The 17,326-nt window shown below is 38.6% G+C and overlaps 2 protein-coding genes across 3 annotated transcripts; both read right to left on the bottom strand.

Moving 5' to 3' along the window:
• Nucleotides 1–338: 338 nt before the first annotated feature.
• LOC124179613 lies at nt 339–4,382 on the bottom strand. The gene is made up of 4 exons (XM_046564196.1): nt 4,237–4,382; nt 1,921–2,826; nt 1,522–1,685; nt 339–726 (listed from the first exon to the last, which is right to left on the bottom strand). Exons 1-4 carry the CDS (start codon nt 4,268–4,270, stop codon nt 613–615), a joined length of 1,218 nt encoding a protein of 405 aa, XP_046420152.1. The 5' UTR covers nt 4,271–4,382; the 3' UTR covers nt 339–612.
• Nucleotides 4,383–7,416: 3,034 nt separating this feature from the next.
• LOC124179612 lies at nt 7,417–13,144 on the bottom strand. 2 transcript variants are annotated; one of them, XM_046564194.1, is made up of 7 exons: nt 13,078–13,144; nt 10,730–10,851; nt 10,031–10,073; nt 9,302–9,457; nt 8,556–8,818; nt 8,187–8,438; nt 7,417–8,115 (listed from the first exon to the last, which is right to left on the bottom strand). In XM_046564194.1, exons 3-7 carry the CDS (start codon nt 10,059–10,061, stop codon nt 7,597–7,599), a joined length of 1,221 nt encoding a protein of 406 aa, XP_046420150.1. In that variant the 5' UTR covers nt 10,062–10,073; nt 10,730–10,851; nt 13,078–13,144; the 3' UTR covers nt 7,417–7,596. The 2 variants fall into 2 exon arrangements, with proteins under 2 accessions (XP_046420150.1, XP_046420151.1); XM_046564195.1 differs by lacking the exons at nt 10,031–10,073; nt 10,730–10,851; nt 13,078–13,144 and adding an exon at nt 9,643–9,713.
• Between the last annotated feature and the right edge of the window lie 4,182 nt (nt 13,145–17,326).

The raw sequence follows: 17,326 nt of genomic DNA on the forward strand, positions 1-17,326 counted from the left end.
TCCGCGAATGCGTCCCACTGGAACCATCGGATCCGTATCTATTTTATAGATAAGCCTATTTCATTCGCGCCTCATTCTTGCGCTAGGTGAGGCAATTCCTCGAAGAATCAACGATTGCAAAATTGCGCGGGTCCCGTGTCTGCTCCGTACTATTTTCTCATAAAAAATATACCGAAATCAGCACAGTTTTCCCTTACTCTTTTCTTTTTGTGATTCTACTCACTAAAGTCTGCGGTTTCTTTATTAGAAGTTTGTTTTTAGTACCTAATTTTCACAACGTGTTTTTACAACACAGTTACGCAAGTGATTGTACCGTTCTTTTTCATTTTTTTTTTTTCTTTAATGATTTTTACCTCTCACGGAAGTGATACAATGCTAACCGGGCTATTATTGAGGGCCTAGAGATATACCGGTTGAATTTAATTAAATTCGGATTTACTGGAATCGTTGAGAGTAAAATTGTTCTCACTTGTGCCGCAGGCGCAGCTTATACGTAGAAACAAAACCTTGAATTGCCGAAACATGTTAAGCGCTTCGCTCTATGAATTAATAGAGGATGTGGATTGAAATTTTTATTATAAAAAAATGTATATACAGATATTAATCTTGTGATTAACACGCCACGTTGAACCACCAGTCGCACACTTGCAGATGCTCGCTGAAGAGGGTTCCGTTTGGACACATCATGGGCACTCCGGTCTTTTCTCCGTAACACACGTAAAATATCTATAATAATCGAGAAAACGGTTAGTCAATGACCACAGTCTGCACCGGTAAAAAGAAAATGAAGATTGCAAAAACGTTACTTCTAATTCTTCACACTTTTACTATCCGTAACAAACTGCAGCCGTCACGGCTAACGGGCCTGACAATGACAGCGTGTGAAACGAATTCTGAGCCCTCATTCCGGCTGTCCACACGTCAGTGTCTCAGTGGGTTAGAGTTACTTGTTAAATTTTGCACGAGCGTGAACAGTGACTGTTACAAAAGTTAGAATGACTCTTGTAAAGAGGACTTTTAGGCTTTGGAATTTATTTTTTTTTTTCTGACTTGCATTGGTGAACAGCAGTAATAGTTTTCAAATGCAGCTTATCTTTTTTTTCATATTTTTATCTATAAGTCTAACTTCGTTGTACGAGCAAAAATGTTTAGCACATCTTGATGAAACTACAATGTGTTCATTGATGTGCGAAGAATGAGGTACGAATTAAAGTCTTGTATGAACACGAATGCATTATGTGCCTCGAACAATGAATTATAAGGCGAGACAATCAACTCGTGCGCATTATTGTAAATGTTTTATAGAGTCACAGCAGGAATTCATATATACGATTTATTGTCTGATCGATCGTTGGGCTTTTTCAATAGTGTCCAACACGTCCAGCAATAATAATTCGTTTAACCGAAAAATATTTACGTAACACTGAAACTTTCGGAATTATTATAAGTTCGTGTTGCGGTTCAGCACTCGGGCGTCAAATTTTCTTGTGACATTTTTATTCCATCACGTCGTTTGATTACCTGACATCTGGATGCACGGTCGGCGAGATAGATGTGCGTTCCAGGACCGACCGGACAGACGAACCTGCTGGAAGGATACCGGAGGTAATTGTGCTCGTGGTGTTGATGAACGGGATAATCTTGGCCGGCGACACCAGGAATCGCGTCAACTTTCCACGCCGTATCTGCACCGCAAAAAATATTACGTTGGTCGTAATGGGTTCGATAAATGGAGTAAATTAGAAAAAACAAGACTCCCCGGATTTTGATTGTACTTATTTGAAACATATTGTACATATTATCTCGATTCCGAACTGTACTCCGTTTACCATCCGGAAAGTAAATGCCAGAGTCACCGCACAATTGGTGCGGATATTGAATAGAATCGGATATCAACAGGTGCAATAGTCTGATACTTACCAACAAACTTGTAGTGGTTTACGGTTTGAACCGGACGTCTTCCCCAATGATACCCGGTTTCTTCGGATGAAAGGATGTCTTTCTTCTTCGAAATTTCATTTTCATTCGCCTTCTGATTATATCTATCAGATCCGCCTGTTCTAGATGCAGACTCAACAGTGGCATTAGGATTCAACCTTATCTTCAAGGGTTCGGAAGCGGTATTACCCCAGTACGGCGGAAACTTGGTGTCAGTTTTCCGAGATGAATCCGACGGATATTCTTGACGGTTACCAAAAGTTTCCTTTCTTTTTTGCGGGACAAAGAAACGTCCGATGTCGTTTTCATCTGGCCCGTGGCGTGCTGACGAATTCTTCACCCCGTCCCTGAGAGAATACGGCAAAGTGGATTCGTGGAACTTCGAACGGCCGAAAGTGGTACTGTCTGGAAGTTCCGTAGTAACGACGTCGTCCTTCTTGGTTAGTGACGGAAGCTGGGCCGTTTTATCGTTTTCAAAATCGAACTCGGGAGTGTACGATTTGTACGGTGGTAGCAGCACGGAAGACGGGGTCGAATATCTTCCCGATGGCCTTGAGCGCAGTCGAACATTTCTACGTGGAGGGTCTGAAGGGCCGTTGTCCGACCTGGGGCGCAGTTCGGCTGCCATTATCGGTGAACCAAATGTTCGAGGCTTTTCCGACTGTTCATTTTTCCGCAATCTTTTACCGTTCAAAACCTTGTCAGCGTTCTGTAGTGCGATTGCCAGTGACTTTATACGCTCTTCGTTCGATGCAAGTGTCCGATTGGGCAAGATTTTAGCAAGCAATGGATCTCTGTAACGACTACTGGTTTTGTTGCTCGTCAGTTTTGCAGCTATTGTTGTACCTTGTCTTGCCAGAGACTCCACTGTCAGAAATTGAATGATTCCTGAAAAATCGAGCACAGAATTTGATTGTGCACTTATTGGAGTGGTTGTTTTGTTCGATGCGGGATTGTTGATCAAATAACTCAAACGAGGGATTAGATCAGCGTGGTATTTATAAATTCGTTCGATCCGAACTACTTTACTTTGGTAGTTGTTGAAAATATCAATAAGTAGGAAAGCTGTGACTTGGCAGTTCCTTGAAAAGTAATAACCGAATGAGAACTTTCGCAAATTGAGTTTCGAATGATATCATTTCATCAAGGGCAAACAGGCGCTAAAGAAGAAAGTATACGCATTCGTGATTGCGAACGAAGTCGAACAATGCGAAACTTCGAGATCGGTATCTCAAATTTATAAACAGAATCGTCCAGTACAGGTATTATCCTCATTTACATGAATGAAATGTGCTAAACTGTCTTACATAACCATTGCGTGAAATTTTAATCACACAATGTAACATCGTGGAAAAGTATTCGAATTTTTTCATATAAAGCTGCTGTATATTCCGAAACCGATTGTTCGGACATGAAACAGTTCGTGTAACCGGTTAATGTCAAATTGCAAAACAATGACCCATATGCAAACTTGGTTCCCATGCCGCGATAATATCCTGTTAGAAAAATGCGTGATATTTTTCGGTTGTTTCATAGATGTATTCAATTACATGAAACAGACTCGCAATTCATTACCACTGACTACTAAACTGAAAGATTGAAAAAAGAATCTACTATAATGATAGTAGTGAAAACTGATACAACGATGTTGAAACTATTTCTCCTTCGTGAAAGGTTAAAGCGATGGATACTGCAATTATTATATGACGAGCAGATTGCCTTTAAAGCGATTCTTGGCATTGGCAACATAGATGCGCGAAAATGTGGAATGGTGCTGACCGAGAACAAAGTATCGTTTTATTTTGTTTTTTTCTTACAACGAAACGACTTTCGGAAGTAGATGAAGGTCCGATTACATTGTGTCTTACATCCGTCTAGTTTCTACGCTACGGGTCTGTTATTTTCAAGGCACCCGTAAACCGTTGCTGAATAATTGCTGTCTAAAATTCGGACAATGCCACATATGCACGGTGCACATTTAAGCGCTTCCACCAGCCTAAATTATTTTGCATCAATTATTTAAGATTTAAATATTCTACAGACTCTTTTGACGTAATTCTCTCACACTTTCCCCAATAATCATTTACGATCAATCGCGACGAACAAATTTAACAATGTCCTGTCAGGATTACACTCAACAACTGCACGCCATCCTGTCTACCATTCACTTCCTCCTGAGCTTCATGAATACGCATTCTACACATGTCGCAGTTAATTAGATCGTGCCAGAATTGAATGCCAAAGATAGTTTGTGGCAGTATTATGTCAAGTAAAAAATTTACGGTTAATCTAACTCACCCAAGAACAGGATAGGCCTCAGCATAGTCCGCATGGTGGCCCTCGCGTTCGGAGGAACTCTGTCTGCTATTTCGCGCGCCGAGTTGCTTGATACTGTTCTATGCGAGGGCTGTTCCTCAGGAGGTAAGCTATTACTCCAGGGCCTGGAGAGGGGCGTCTATCTCTGTGAGGCGACGTTCAGATACAGAAACTAGGGAAAGTCATGGTGTGCGGCGTCACGCGAGCACCTTTACGTGCCCACAGAAACGCTTAAGGATCAAACTGTTGCAGAAGCTATACGAAGAATTTTTTCTTGTTGACGAGAAATCTGCACTACTAAACTTGTTGCGAAATTATTGAAAATCTACGCTTCGGATTATTAACTTCCAATAAAAGAATTCCGATCGTCGACGTTGAAAAAAAAATTACCAAAAAACTTGATCGGTCGATATAAATGTTGAATAATTAATGTGGCAATCGACGCGATAAATGTGAAGTATATACTTTAACCCGGTATTATAATACACTCTGCGAATGATTATTCATCAAATGACAATGGCCGGTATTATTTGAAAAGTTGAATCATATTGTTGTTTTTTCAGAGGTCGTAATCGTGATCGTATCCTTCGATACGTTTTCTTATGTCATTTTCCAAATGACGCTGAACTTCGTGCCCTGCAGTCTGTAGCGTCAAGTAAAAAAGGTCACGCTTTGAAATATCCGTTTGAAGTAAGTGACAAATTCCTGGGATCGCTGACATTTAGCCCCAAGAGTTCACTACGCCATTGCAAAGGCCGGTTTATTCAGTACAACTTTGCCTAGAGAAATTTTTGACTACGGTTTTTTGTTTTGTTATTCGTATTCTTTCTGTCTTCAGGAAAACCGGAAATACCCTTTCACCTTTGCTCGTGTTATCCGGTAATTGTTTAAAAAAATTTCCAATCTGTGAACAAATTACCATACCGGCGACATGTGACTTATTTTTCTGCAACAGAGGTTTGAAATTTACTTTCGCTGAGAATTGTTTAAACCGAGCAGTGACATTGAGGAGTGTGTTTCGAACGTTAGGTGCATAATTTAACACCGTGAATAGTTCTCTTGTTACTCAAATATAATGTGCATAATTTTAATTTTTTTTTTTTTCTGATGTCGATAATTATATGTTCATGCCGTGATGCGTAGATCTGATAAGTTTCCGTTGCATCCTTGACCACTGAGGCAAATACAGTTTTCATATTTTTTGCGCTGGTTAGAATCTTGAAACCGTGCCGTGATTCTTGCGAAACTGTGGGAAATTGAACACCTACGCTTCGTATCGCACGTGACACATGAACAGCAAAACTCACCAGTACATTGCGAAAATGGGTCTGAAATCATTCAACTCGGACCTCGTGAAAGATATCACATGTCATGATAACATCAGATGGGCACGATACAGCGTGCTCGAGTAATATGTGTTTAATTAACTCCTCCGTTCACTGAAATTCGGTGGGCACGCGCTTAACTATTACAAAAAAAAAAATAGCGCTGGGAATAATGTTTGACCCTTGTTTCCGCTTGCATCACGTTCGCTGAAATGTTGGACGAATAAAACCTGACTCAGATTTCTTACCCGAAACTTGAAGAGTTTCTAGACATTTTTCACAGGGAAGACGTAAGTAGGATATCGTCTTACTTGCTAATAAGATATTCCGCTTACAATTAGGTGTGTACTTTGCTTGTTGAAAACGTTCACTTTTCGTGCGCAATGCTGTACTGCAATGACTTGCATCAAATATCGTGTAGCATCCAATCTGTCGAGTGCTGACAGCATCGTTCAAAGTACGATTTAAATATTTTATTAAGTCGCCAATGAATAACGGGGGACTCCTATTTCTCGACTTATACTTTCCACTGATTTATCGTGCCTTGGATCAGTTCACATTCAGATCATGCATCCCTAAAAAAACAAGTATTATAATCATCTTTGAAATTTTGATTGGTAGTAGCAAAACAAGATTGATAATGCATAAAATGGATTGAAGTATTTATTCCATAACCTGTCAGCCAATTTAAAAAAAAAAGTGATTCCGAAATGCATTGAACACGTCAGAAGATAAATGAGCTTTATGATCTTGTATTCCATTCTTTTTACGTTCACTCGCGGCTGTTTGGTTGCAACGGATGGATGGATCACGGACAACTGTACGAAACATGCGTATACAAAAACACTTTCATGGTAGGCTCTATCAGCGAACCCTAATCTACGAAATAATACCTACGCCGAGACACGTGTAGGTGTATGTAGGTCCCGCATTCATTATGTCGATTCGACCTCTGTTTGAGCCTTGAAACAACGGACGATAACTATCAGTTGTTTTCACGAGTTTCCCTTGAAACACACCAACTGAACAAGCGTCTTTACTGCAGCAGATCTCAAGCGTAAAGATGGGTTTTCATTCATAACGAATTTAACGACGTCCGTCTATGAATTTTGTGGAAGCACATTTCATTTTACGGGTGCCCCTGCTTCAGTGCTGGCCAAAATATCATCGCAATCTTGATGGTATGTAACAGTAGATATGACGTAATAAATTATCGTGTTCGAGCGATGCAAACGTCGCGTTTAATATACCGGAACCCCTGATGATTAAGGATAAATTTAAAATTTACTGTTGCAATAAACTAGCCAGACTTCATAATGTACATATAAGGTCGCGCTAATCCATGTTATGAAATTTAAATGAGAAAATTATTATTTGTCCTTTTTTGTCATTTTTAACGTGACCCGAAGTGAAAATCTTCACGTCCCACGATGATGGATTTTCTTGTGGATTTCTTAATGCTTCGACGAAAAATCGAATCTTACACACTAATGCTACATTATTTTAAAACTTCTCTCTGTTCTATTAGAAGAAGAGTCGTTCTATTAATTACCGCAGATATTGAAAATTGATATGTCACTGGACGACCTTTGACTATTATGGACTACCATAACGGATTTTTATGATTTTGGACTTAATCAATACGGTTCTTTCTATGAGCTTTAAACTTTCTGCAAAATCAGTTCACACAACGAAAATAGCGGTAAGTTCCAGAACTGTTCCTTTTAGGGCAGGCGATATTTCGTAATTTCTTTCCTGCGTCCGCTTTGCGGTGTGATTAGGCATTAGAGGTACAAGAAATTTGATCAGTGACCGGGAAAACATATCTTACACATCGTCGGTTATTCAAAAAGACATTATTTTAATCATTTCAATACAGTCTTTAAACGGGTTGATTATAATCATAGTTAGAATATTTTCCAGCAATCGGTATGTCCGAAGGCTTTGTATACGGTCCCACTTGAAACGGAATTTTTATTTTTATTCCTTAACGAACAGTATACTTTATATCAATGATCTACTTGATAAAATATTTGCACTTATCCACTATTCGTTGCAGTAGCCGTGGAGACAATCTTTGCTTCCAGTAGTCCACAGCCGCTGTGGTCTCAGCCGTGTGCATCGCAATAGCTGACTTATCGGGAATATCTTCAAGATTCGCTAAGAGCGCAGGTGCGAGCCAAAGACTTACCATCATACCGTAGATTTGCGATCTCTGCATTTCGCATTTCAACCAATCTAAGGTGATTTTTTCATACGCATTTGTACGTAACTCTGACAGCTTCGACCGCAGTTTCATATAATATATTTCAAGAAAAGTATCGTAATATTCTACTAGAACTTCGTGTTGAACACTGCTGTGTAGGAAGCCCTGAAGATCTGTGACCAGGGGCCCGAATCTGACAACTTGGAAATCTAAGAATCGCATACCGCTGACTACCGTTTTCCCCTTAACTTCCTCGTGCTTGAAAAGTATGTTGTTGATCCACAAATCGCCATGGCACACCACCGAATATTCTCTAGGTTTCACTAGTTCCTGTGCCGAAACATAATATGCGCCTTGAATATCATAAAGTCTATTGTTTACTCGTAAAGATCAAGTCGTACCTTCATTAAATCATAAATTTTTCCTTGGTGCTCTTCCATAAAGGCGATCTCTTTCGAATAGTCATCTTCTGAAGTCGCGGCAACTTTCAAGCACAAGACGATAAAGTTGGGGAAGTCGTTCATATTCTTCCCTACACCTGGAGGATCCGTGTCAGGAAAATAGGCTTCTACGAAGTTGGTTTTCATACGGTTAAATTTTTCCGCGTCATTGTGTTCTAGGATAAACGATGCTGCATGAAGATCGGCTAGGCCCTAAAAAAAAAAAATGAAGAAAATCATACAAAGATACTGTTTTGCCTAATGATACAAGGTTTTGAAAGAAATCTATTGCGATACGATAATATAATTAATTATAGTAAAGAGCCTGACCTCGAGTACGATTTTCGTATGGTCGAAGTCTAAGCCCTTAACTCTGTCCTCGAGAAAGAATCCTAGTGGTTTTAAGTCTTCCAGGATAATCTGTTTAACATTAGTGAACAAGCAATCGGGAAGTATTTCCTGATCCTTGCCGAGAAGCATTGGCACTGTCTGGTACATTCTAGCTTCGTTGACGAAAAAGTTCTGACTTTGAAAGACCTCCTGATGAATTTCATTCGCAGCCAGATGTTTGGAAATGAAACTTTTGTTGTAATCTAAAAAGTAAATGAATACTAGCTTTAGGATTTTCACATCGATTACTAGAAAATCGCGAACAAGTATTATTGTCTCTCATCTTGGAAATCGAATGGCTGATCCTTAGTTAACTCGAAAATGTAATGCAGTATTTGTGTTCAGAATTGTATACACAATGGGGCGGTTAGGCACTTTGTTGCATTTAAGATACGTAAACGTGAAAATTCTGAAGTCAACGTAATTCTATACGTAATGCCAAACAATAATATCTAAAAACTCTTTTGTATCATGCCAAAAGAAGAACTCAAAATGTATTCAAACAATAAGTGGCGTTGCATGTAAAATTGTGCTGATGATTGAATTTTTATGTAAATGAAGCGTAAGATTTGATAAGAGTGAAATTAAGTGACATTTAACACGGTCGGGGAAGACTGACTAAAGCATTCTCTTAATTAATTTTATTACAATAATTTGGCGTATCAAGATTTATACGTAATACGCACCGAATCCAGCTCCGGTTGTCCCTGTGACAACAAGACGTTTTATGACTGACATGTAATTGACTCCTTTCTCGCAGCCAGGACTTGTGACCACAGACTTGACTTCGAGATTTGCATCATTTTCATATTCGCGCAACACCTTCTGAATTAATTCTTTGTCTGCAAATAAGCACCGTGTGAGATTACTATGAATATGCCTGGAATTCATGTGGACTTGATAACTATTATGAAAATCTAGTTGTTCGCAATTGACTTTTCTCTACTCTGGTCTACAATGACAATAATTGTGATTGAATACCCTCATATATATACAAAATTGAGCACACTAGTAGTAATACTATTACCAAAATGCATTAAGCGTACGTATTATGACTTTCCGTGAAGTTGAAGTTTTCACTGACGTGGAGGAATAATGATATCGTTTTTGTGTACACCTGATAAGTGATAAGATAAAAATACTTATATATATAAATATAAAAATACTTATATATATATAAATAAAAAAAAAAAAAAGTATTTTTATCTTATCAGTTATCAGGTGTACACAAAAACGATATCATTATTCCTTAACGTCAGTGAAAACTTCAACTTCACGGAAAGTCATAATACGTACGCTTAATGTATTTTGGTAATAGTATTACTACTAGTGTGCTCAATTTTGTTACTTGTAACGATATCTACGAAAGTGAATATTTACTGTCACGGGCAAGTATTTTATTAGCGCTGCAGTACCTGGCTTGTAAGCAGCTTCGTCTGATGCCATCTTGACTGCCACCTGCGTAAAAACACAACGACATAAATAAATAAATTTTACCGATACATATCGTCGCTCTCATATTTGATTCCGCACAGCTGATCGTGAGTCGACGTGTTCTGAGTATGAATCAATTTAGCACATTCGACTCTGTTAATACGATACACTGGAACTCATTGTCGTTGAATAGTACACAAGTATGAAAGTGCCAAGTCATAGTAGAAAAATGGTTGTATTACATATTCAAGATATATTCGATGTGTCTCACAACATTAAATACAGGATATCCATTTTCTCCGTGATGTAAAACTCTAAAAGTGTTACCCGTGCAGTTAAAAAAATACCCACATAATCATACTTCAGTTACGCTGGGTCGAAAAATTTTGAAAAAAATTGCGTTTTTCGTCATGTACTTTCGTATAAAAAATTGTAAAACCAATCTGAGACGTCAACTTGGAATCTTGATCGAGATGCTATGGAATGCCCCATGCACAGCAATTTTTGACGTTATGTTTGAAGATATAATTTCTACTTTTTTCTTGCCTATGGATAAAGCTATTTTAGAAATGTTGCAAATATACGTGAACATTGTCGAGAATATGAGATTTATTTGGTGTGGCTTTTTCTACATGCACAGGTAAATCTACTAATTTTAATAAAGAACTATCAACACCTACTTGCAATGTATAAAGTAATTCGGCTGTGTATGTTGCACACTACAGTAGTACTTCAATTCTGAAAGCCTCGTCAGCTGTTGTAGCTCACAGTCGTTCTTTAACTGATTCTATATGTACTTTTCCTGAATTCAAATGTCCTGTAATATTAGTTCTCCGAGCGCATGAGATAAGAGATAAAAATGAAAGCTGAAAACGTTATTTGAACACGACTGTTTATATTGCTATTGACAAGCAGCATTTCTCAGGGGCGGCGAAACACATATTTTTGAGACGTGGAATTAAACTGTTCGTTTGTTTCGATGCAATGTACAATTTTATTTCACTTCGATAGATCAAAAGTTGCTTTTCTGCAGTTATAAATGTTTATGAATTCGTTTACCAGCAAGTTAAGTTCTAATTCTTCAGCTACACCTTAGTGAATATTAGGAAGCGTCACAATGAAAAAAAAAAAAACAATTTTCTGTTACGTTGCGAACGAATGTTTTTCGTTAACGCAAAGAGATTCCCCAGTAAAAAAATTTCGTATGTCAGGGCTAAGTGGTCCCGAAACTTTATATAGTTTTTCATTTAAGTTACACGCCAATGAAAAAATTTTTGATGGATATTCATAACTCCGTACTTATTGAATCATCTTCAAATGTGTGGAAAATTACTGAAAGCTGTAAGAATAACCTTTCAAATATATGAGAGCAATTATCGAATTATACTATTTTTATTAATTTTTGCGAACACAGAGTTTTAAAAGTTGTTTACAAGTCAATATTTTCTTTTATATTTTCTTCTTCTGATACAAACGAAATAAAAGCTCCTAAGACTGTTCAAGTTTGGATTTCTTGACTGAAGGTGTAAGATTTCGATGGTGTTGAACGACTAGTGACTTAAAAAGTAGCACCATAAAATTTTTTTGAGAAAAATCAAACTGACACACTGGATTATGGCTACATCGTTCAAGCGATCTTGCAGCGTTGTTGATATTCAAGTCATTAAAATAAACTTCAATTTTTTAAGACGGCAAATATCTGATGTGTGGAGTGCTTCGCAGCTACCATAGTGGTTTCACCGCCCCTGGCATTTGTGGAATGTGAGCACAGTGGCTAGGTAAGTTCAGGTGTTTGAGTTTGTCGTAATCATAATATAAACGGTTATCGTTTCGTTCTAAGATATCCGTGCATGAGAATGTTTAGGTACATACCAGATACTGTGAAATGAAAACAGTTTGAACAACACAAAATGAAGAAATTATTTTCTAATGAACATAAAGTCGAATTTTTTGAAAAGTGATGTAAATTAATTATAATTCTGATTCTAAACGACCGATATCACCTGCAGATGGATTTTTCGGACTGTTGATAATCAAATTCTTATCAATCATCGTCAATTATACAAAAGCAACTGAATGGAGCTGGTATATATCGTAAAACTGTTACTTCGAGTACTGGCGACCGTTGCTGGAGACAAAGACAACGTACAGGGCTCGAGATGCGACGGAGATGCAACGGAGTAGGTCACTGATCTCTATTTACCTGGATAAATGATTCCTGAATGGTAGTCTGTGCTACCGGTTCATAATTTTCGAAGCGCCCCGAATCAGTCTAGTTAATACCCAGGGAACTAACGTAGTACCTTATACGCATGCCCGAACGCGTGAGAAGTCAAACGTGTGATCCTTCCTACGAAGCTAACCCATGTTTAAGATCTGTTAAAGTGAACAGGGTAAAACTACAGGCGTATAAAATGAATAGCACAAGCGGTCAGAAAAGTGGAAAGATTATCGTTTCACAAGTAAGTAATAGCGGCAATACAGTTGATGATAGAGTTGTTTACTAATTAATTTTCCACAATTTCAGAATTAACTTTGTTCATGGATATGAACAAGTTATCAAGTCTGTAAGATTCATCTCGCGATGTTCTCTGATATACATAATAAAGTGTTCGTTTATTAGTATTTTCACGGTATAAAATAATGCACGGACATTTCATTACGTAAATTATGATTCGGCTTCATATAATACTCTTACACCCTGTCCAGCGTCCCTACTTCATAATTAAATGTCCGTAATAAGTTTCGTAATCATGATGTTGCCGAAATCGTTAACTAAACGCATAAATATACAGATTCAAATTCACCGCTGTTCGGGCATGCGCATACTGTGCTACGTTAGTTCCCTGGGTGTTAACGACGCTGATTCAGGGCGTCTAAAAAATTCCACCGGAATTTGAGCCCTGTATTCTGGTTAAACAGCTATCCAGTTAAATACAGATCAGTGGGGTAGATACAGAGAACTACAAGATTCCGGTCCGCGCCGGAAATGCAAAGAGATGAATAAGCAAATCGCTGTATCACTTACCCCGTCACTCGAAATAAGTCTATCCGCTTCCCTTGCAGTGCTTTCGCAATGGCGTCTAACAAAGTACAGGCCCAGCTGCGGTCCTATACCCACCACCCACCCTACTTGGGCCGCCAAGCGGGCCGGCTTGCAGCCCGCTACGATTTACAGCGTCAGTTTTTTGACTACGCTAGTAGAACGAAAATTTTCAATAAAATTCCAAACTGGGGAACTTTGTCTGAATAATTTCGATTAATAGTAATAATACGAATTTGTTAATTTATTGATAAGAGATAATTCTGCAATCAATTTATGCAATTATCAAAATGAAGAACTGCATCTTTGTTCAATTTTTCTGATCGAGGGGCTGCAGCCCGCTACGATTTACAGCGTCAGTTTTTGACTACGCTAGTAGAACGAAAATTTTCAATAAAATTCCATACTGGGGAACTTTGTCTGAATAATTTCGATTAATAGTAATAATACGAATTTGTTAATTCATTGATAAGAGATAATTCTGCAATCAATTTATGCAATTATCAAAACGAAGAACTGCATCTTTATTCAATGTTTCTAATCGAGAGAATGAAAACAAATTCCGATTTGAATTTATCGAATTAAAAAATGAAAAATGATTCTGAAAAATAAAAATAATTCCTACATTAATGTCTTGAAGTACAAAGAAAATAAAAAATCACCCCTCAAATTTTGTAAATCAGGGGATGAACAATCCAGAGTCGATATTTTATTTCTACTTTCAGGTAGATACTGGATTGCCTATCAACGCTCTTCTGTACTTTCAGGGTAAAAAAAAACTTGAACAAGGGGAGGGCGCGATGTGTAAATAATCGATTTTGGTGAAACTCAGATATGTTGTAGAGGTATTTGCCCTAAGTACCAACCTAACCGAAACTAGGGTAACAACCCTTAATTTCCGGGAAAATCACCGATAAAGTTTCACGCGCGGTATCTATAGTGGTAACTATGCACTCCCGTCAAATAAGCGAGCGCGGCGCAATGAGCAAGGTTCCCGGCTGGTTGGCTGCTGGCCCGTGTTCAAGTCCCATAGTCGACCAGTTCATTTTTTTTTGTGTTATAATTCTCTATTTTCGATGCTTTTTTCTTGTTTTCGTTCATGTATCCTATCTTATTGAATATTAATGACAATTGTCGTTTGGATGGTATTTATCGTAGAAGCACGCAAAGCATAAGACTTTTTTACACCATGCACATTTTATGAATCCTACCGTTCTGGTACTTAGGACAAATACTTCTAAAACATATCTGAGTTTCATCAAAATCGATTACTCACATATCGCGCCCTCCCATTGTAAGACTGTAAAATTGATGAATTTATGAATAGAAAATGTACAAACAAATTAACTGTACTAGGCTAAGTCTGAAACTGTCTTTCGACTATTTAACTTTTTCCTCTACCTCTAAAAATGCTGTACAAATGTTATGTATTTCAGACGTAAGTTTGGATCCGTTTCGAACAGCGTAACAAACTCATTGTTAGCATAATTGGGCGTTGAAGTTTCTGAAAAAGGCGATTGTATCGACGTAGAACCAATAGCTGGGGAGATACAACTGAAATATGGAAGAATAATTCAATATTAATAATAATTATGTTAAGAAGAATTATAATAAGAATAATAATATTAAGAATAATTCAAGAATAAATCAATAACTTATACATTCTGATCCGGGATATGTAAAATAGTAAAAAAATAGTACCATACATAATATGTCTTATCAGTGCCAGCTTCAGACATTACGGCGCCCTGAGGCAATTGGAGTTTGGCGCCCCCCCCCCCCCCCCCCCGCCCCCCGCCGCGACACGAAATCTCATGAAGCTGTCATCCTTCGCAATGCACGTCTCATAAAGCTAATGCTTTGACTAAGGAATAAGAAGACAGTTGCCCTTGTGGGCTTTGGTGTGACAACCAAAAATCGTCGTGCACTTACGCCCCTTGAGATGTTCCAACGGCAGAATTGTTTTCGAAAGGTGTTCGTATGGAAAAAAATTCAGAGTAACTGTAATACATCACGGATGCACTAATCTTGATCGAGATGAAACGGATGGTCCGTATATGAGACAGTATTTAATGCAGTGTCCTGATATAATCCTTAGCGGCCACACGGGGTAACTAGTTACCCCAGGCTCAGAAAAAGTGAAATTAAAGGTCTAAAACCTTTGAAATTAATACAAGTAACGATATCTGGCGGTAGTAGACAAGTGAATATTTTTCTGAAAAAAGCCATTTTTGCTGAATTTTCGCATATATGACCAGTTTTTAGAACGCTATCTATAAATAGACCGATAAAATTCATTAGAAAGGTTGAAGAACGCTTCAACAAACATGAAACAATCGGTTAGAAGTCTTAAAACACGCATATGTCTTGCGCAACTAGGTTTTTCAGCGTGGGGTGATGCTAAGGGTTAAAGGCCTAGAAAGGTGATTGTCGGCGACTTTTCTTTTATAGGGAGAGAAAGAAACTTTGAGTGTATTTGAACACACATTTCAAAGGTATGAGCAAAAATTTTCATCATCCAACTGTCGCAGAACGGCAGCGTTATTAGCTGACCCGTCACCCGAAGAATATATCTTAAGTCAAAGGCTGACCATCGAAGGGCCTAGCCGGTTGAGTTTGGAATCGGCAGGAAAGATAAAGTGCGTATTTCTTGTCTGAAATGTAGAGACTAAGATCGTTATACATCATACGTCATCATGGTATTAAACTTCGGAACTAAAGTTTGTGTATTCGAATGTTCGGATGTTCAGGAAGCGACGTCACCCAAATTTTTTTTCTCCTGACGTCATGGATTTGAAATCGGCGAGCCGAATTCCTCAGTCTGGAAACGACCGCGCAGTAGAGCGGACGTACGAGAATCGCGCTCCACAGATTTCGAGTACCGGGTTCTCTACCTCCTGGATCCTGAGCTCCGGGTCCACTTTCGGGTGCAACTCGAGTTCTAGGACAATAGCTCCGTAGTTTCTGCGCTCCAGGTGCGCTACCTGGTGAAACTTGACTTCCAGGACAAGCGCTGCTTGGTTCCTGCGCTCCAGGTCCGCTACTTGGTGAAACTTGACTTCCAGGACGAGCGCTCCGTGGTTCCTGCGCTCTAGGTAGGCTTTCTGGTGAATCTTGACTCTCGAAGGACGAGGAAGACGAGGAAAACAAGGTGGACAAGGAGGACGAGGATTTGTGCACTGTGAGTATATCATTCTAAAGTATTGAATAGAGTAGAATCAGGAGTAGGATCAAGAGTAGGAGTAGGAGTAGGAGTAGTATCAGGAGTAGGGGTAGACGTAGGGGTGGGAATAGAAGTAGGATCAGGAGTAGGAGTAAAATCCGGAGTGGAAGTAGGAGTAGGAGTGGAATCAGGAGTAGGAGTAATAGGAGTTGAAGTAGGAAATGGACGGGGGGGGGGGGGGGGTAGGGTGAGGCGCCCCAGACTACCTTACCACCTTCAATCACCTGTGACGACCCCCGTTCTTCTTGTCCACCTCGTCCTTCTCCTCCTCTTCTTCCATTGTCCTCGTTCTCGTTCTCGACCACCTCCGTTTACCTCTTACCACCGCCAACTACCTCCAACGACCTCGAACCAGCTCAAATCACCTTCAGCTACCTCCAACCACTGCTAATCACCTCCAACGGCCACCTCTAACCACCTCGGGTTATTCCCCGAATACTGATAAACATTTTCAGTATAAATTAGAACTCATCAAAAATATTGTGTGATGATTAATATAACTTTTCTGTTGACAGATTTGACCAAGAAGACTTCAAGAAAATTATAAAAAATTATAGGAATTTTATTAGCGCATTGATAGATACCGAATTTGAGCTTGTGCGATGAATGAATTGAAATAATTTATTGTAAACATGACAAGTTAAAAAAACTTGAGATAAAATAAAATTACAATTGCCATTAAATATTGTAAAAAAGTTTTACTCACCGTGCACAAATCCTCATTCTCCTCGTCTTTCTCGTCTTCCTCCTCGTTCAACTCGATCACCTACAACCACCCCTAACCACCTCCGATGATCACCGCTAACAACCTCGATTTATACCTCGAATACTAATAAACATTTTCAGTATTCGAACATATCAAAAATATTGTGTAAGGATTGATATAATTTTTTTATCGACATATTTTAGCAAGAAGATTATGGGTAAATTACAAAAGATTATGAAAGTTTTATTAGTGCGTTGATAGCTACTGAATCTGTGCTTGTGCGAAAAATGAATTCAAATAATTTA

The sequence above is a fragment of the Neodiprion fabricii genome, chromosome 4 (assembly GCF_021155785.1).
Source record: "Neodiprion fabricii isolate iyNeoFabr1 chromosome 4, iyNeoFabr1.1, whole genome shotgun sequence".
NCBI classification, from domain to species: Eukaryota; Metazoa; Arthropoda; class Insecta; order Hymenoptera; family Diprionidae; genus Neodiprion; species Neodiprion fabricii.

What these genes read in the sequence shown, in the direction of transcription:
- LOC124179613 (XM_046564196.1), bottom strand. Translation starts at nt 4,270, where the DNA reads ATGCGGACTATGCTGAGGCCTATCCTGTTCTTGG. An exon ending in GAGGCCTATCCTGTTCTTGG is followed by an intron (nt 2,827 to 4,236) that starts GTGAGTTAGATT and finishes TCGATTTTTCAG; the next exon opens with GAATCATTCAATTTCTGACA. An exon ending in ACCGTGCATCCAGATGTCAG is followed by an intron (nt 727 to 1,521) that starts GTAATCAAACGA and finishes CGATTATTATAG; the next exon opens with ATATTTTACGTGTGTTACGG.
- LOC124179612 (XM_046564194.1), bottom strand. Translation starts at nt 10,061, where the DNA reads ATGGCATCAGACGAAGCTGCTTACAAGCCAG. An exon ending in GACAACCGGAGCTGGATTCG is followed by an intron (nt 8,819 to 9,301) that starts GTGCGTATTACG and finishes TTTACTTTTTAG; the next exon opens with ATTACAACAAAAGTTTCATT. An exon ending in ATACGAAAATCGTACTCGAG is followed by an intron (nt 8,439 to 8,555) that starts GTCAGGCTCTTT and finishes TTTTTTTTTTAG; the next exon opens with GGCCTAGCCGATCTTCATGC.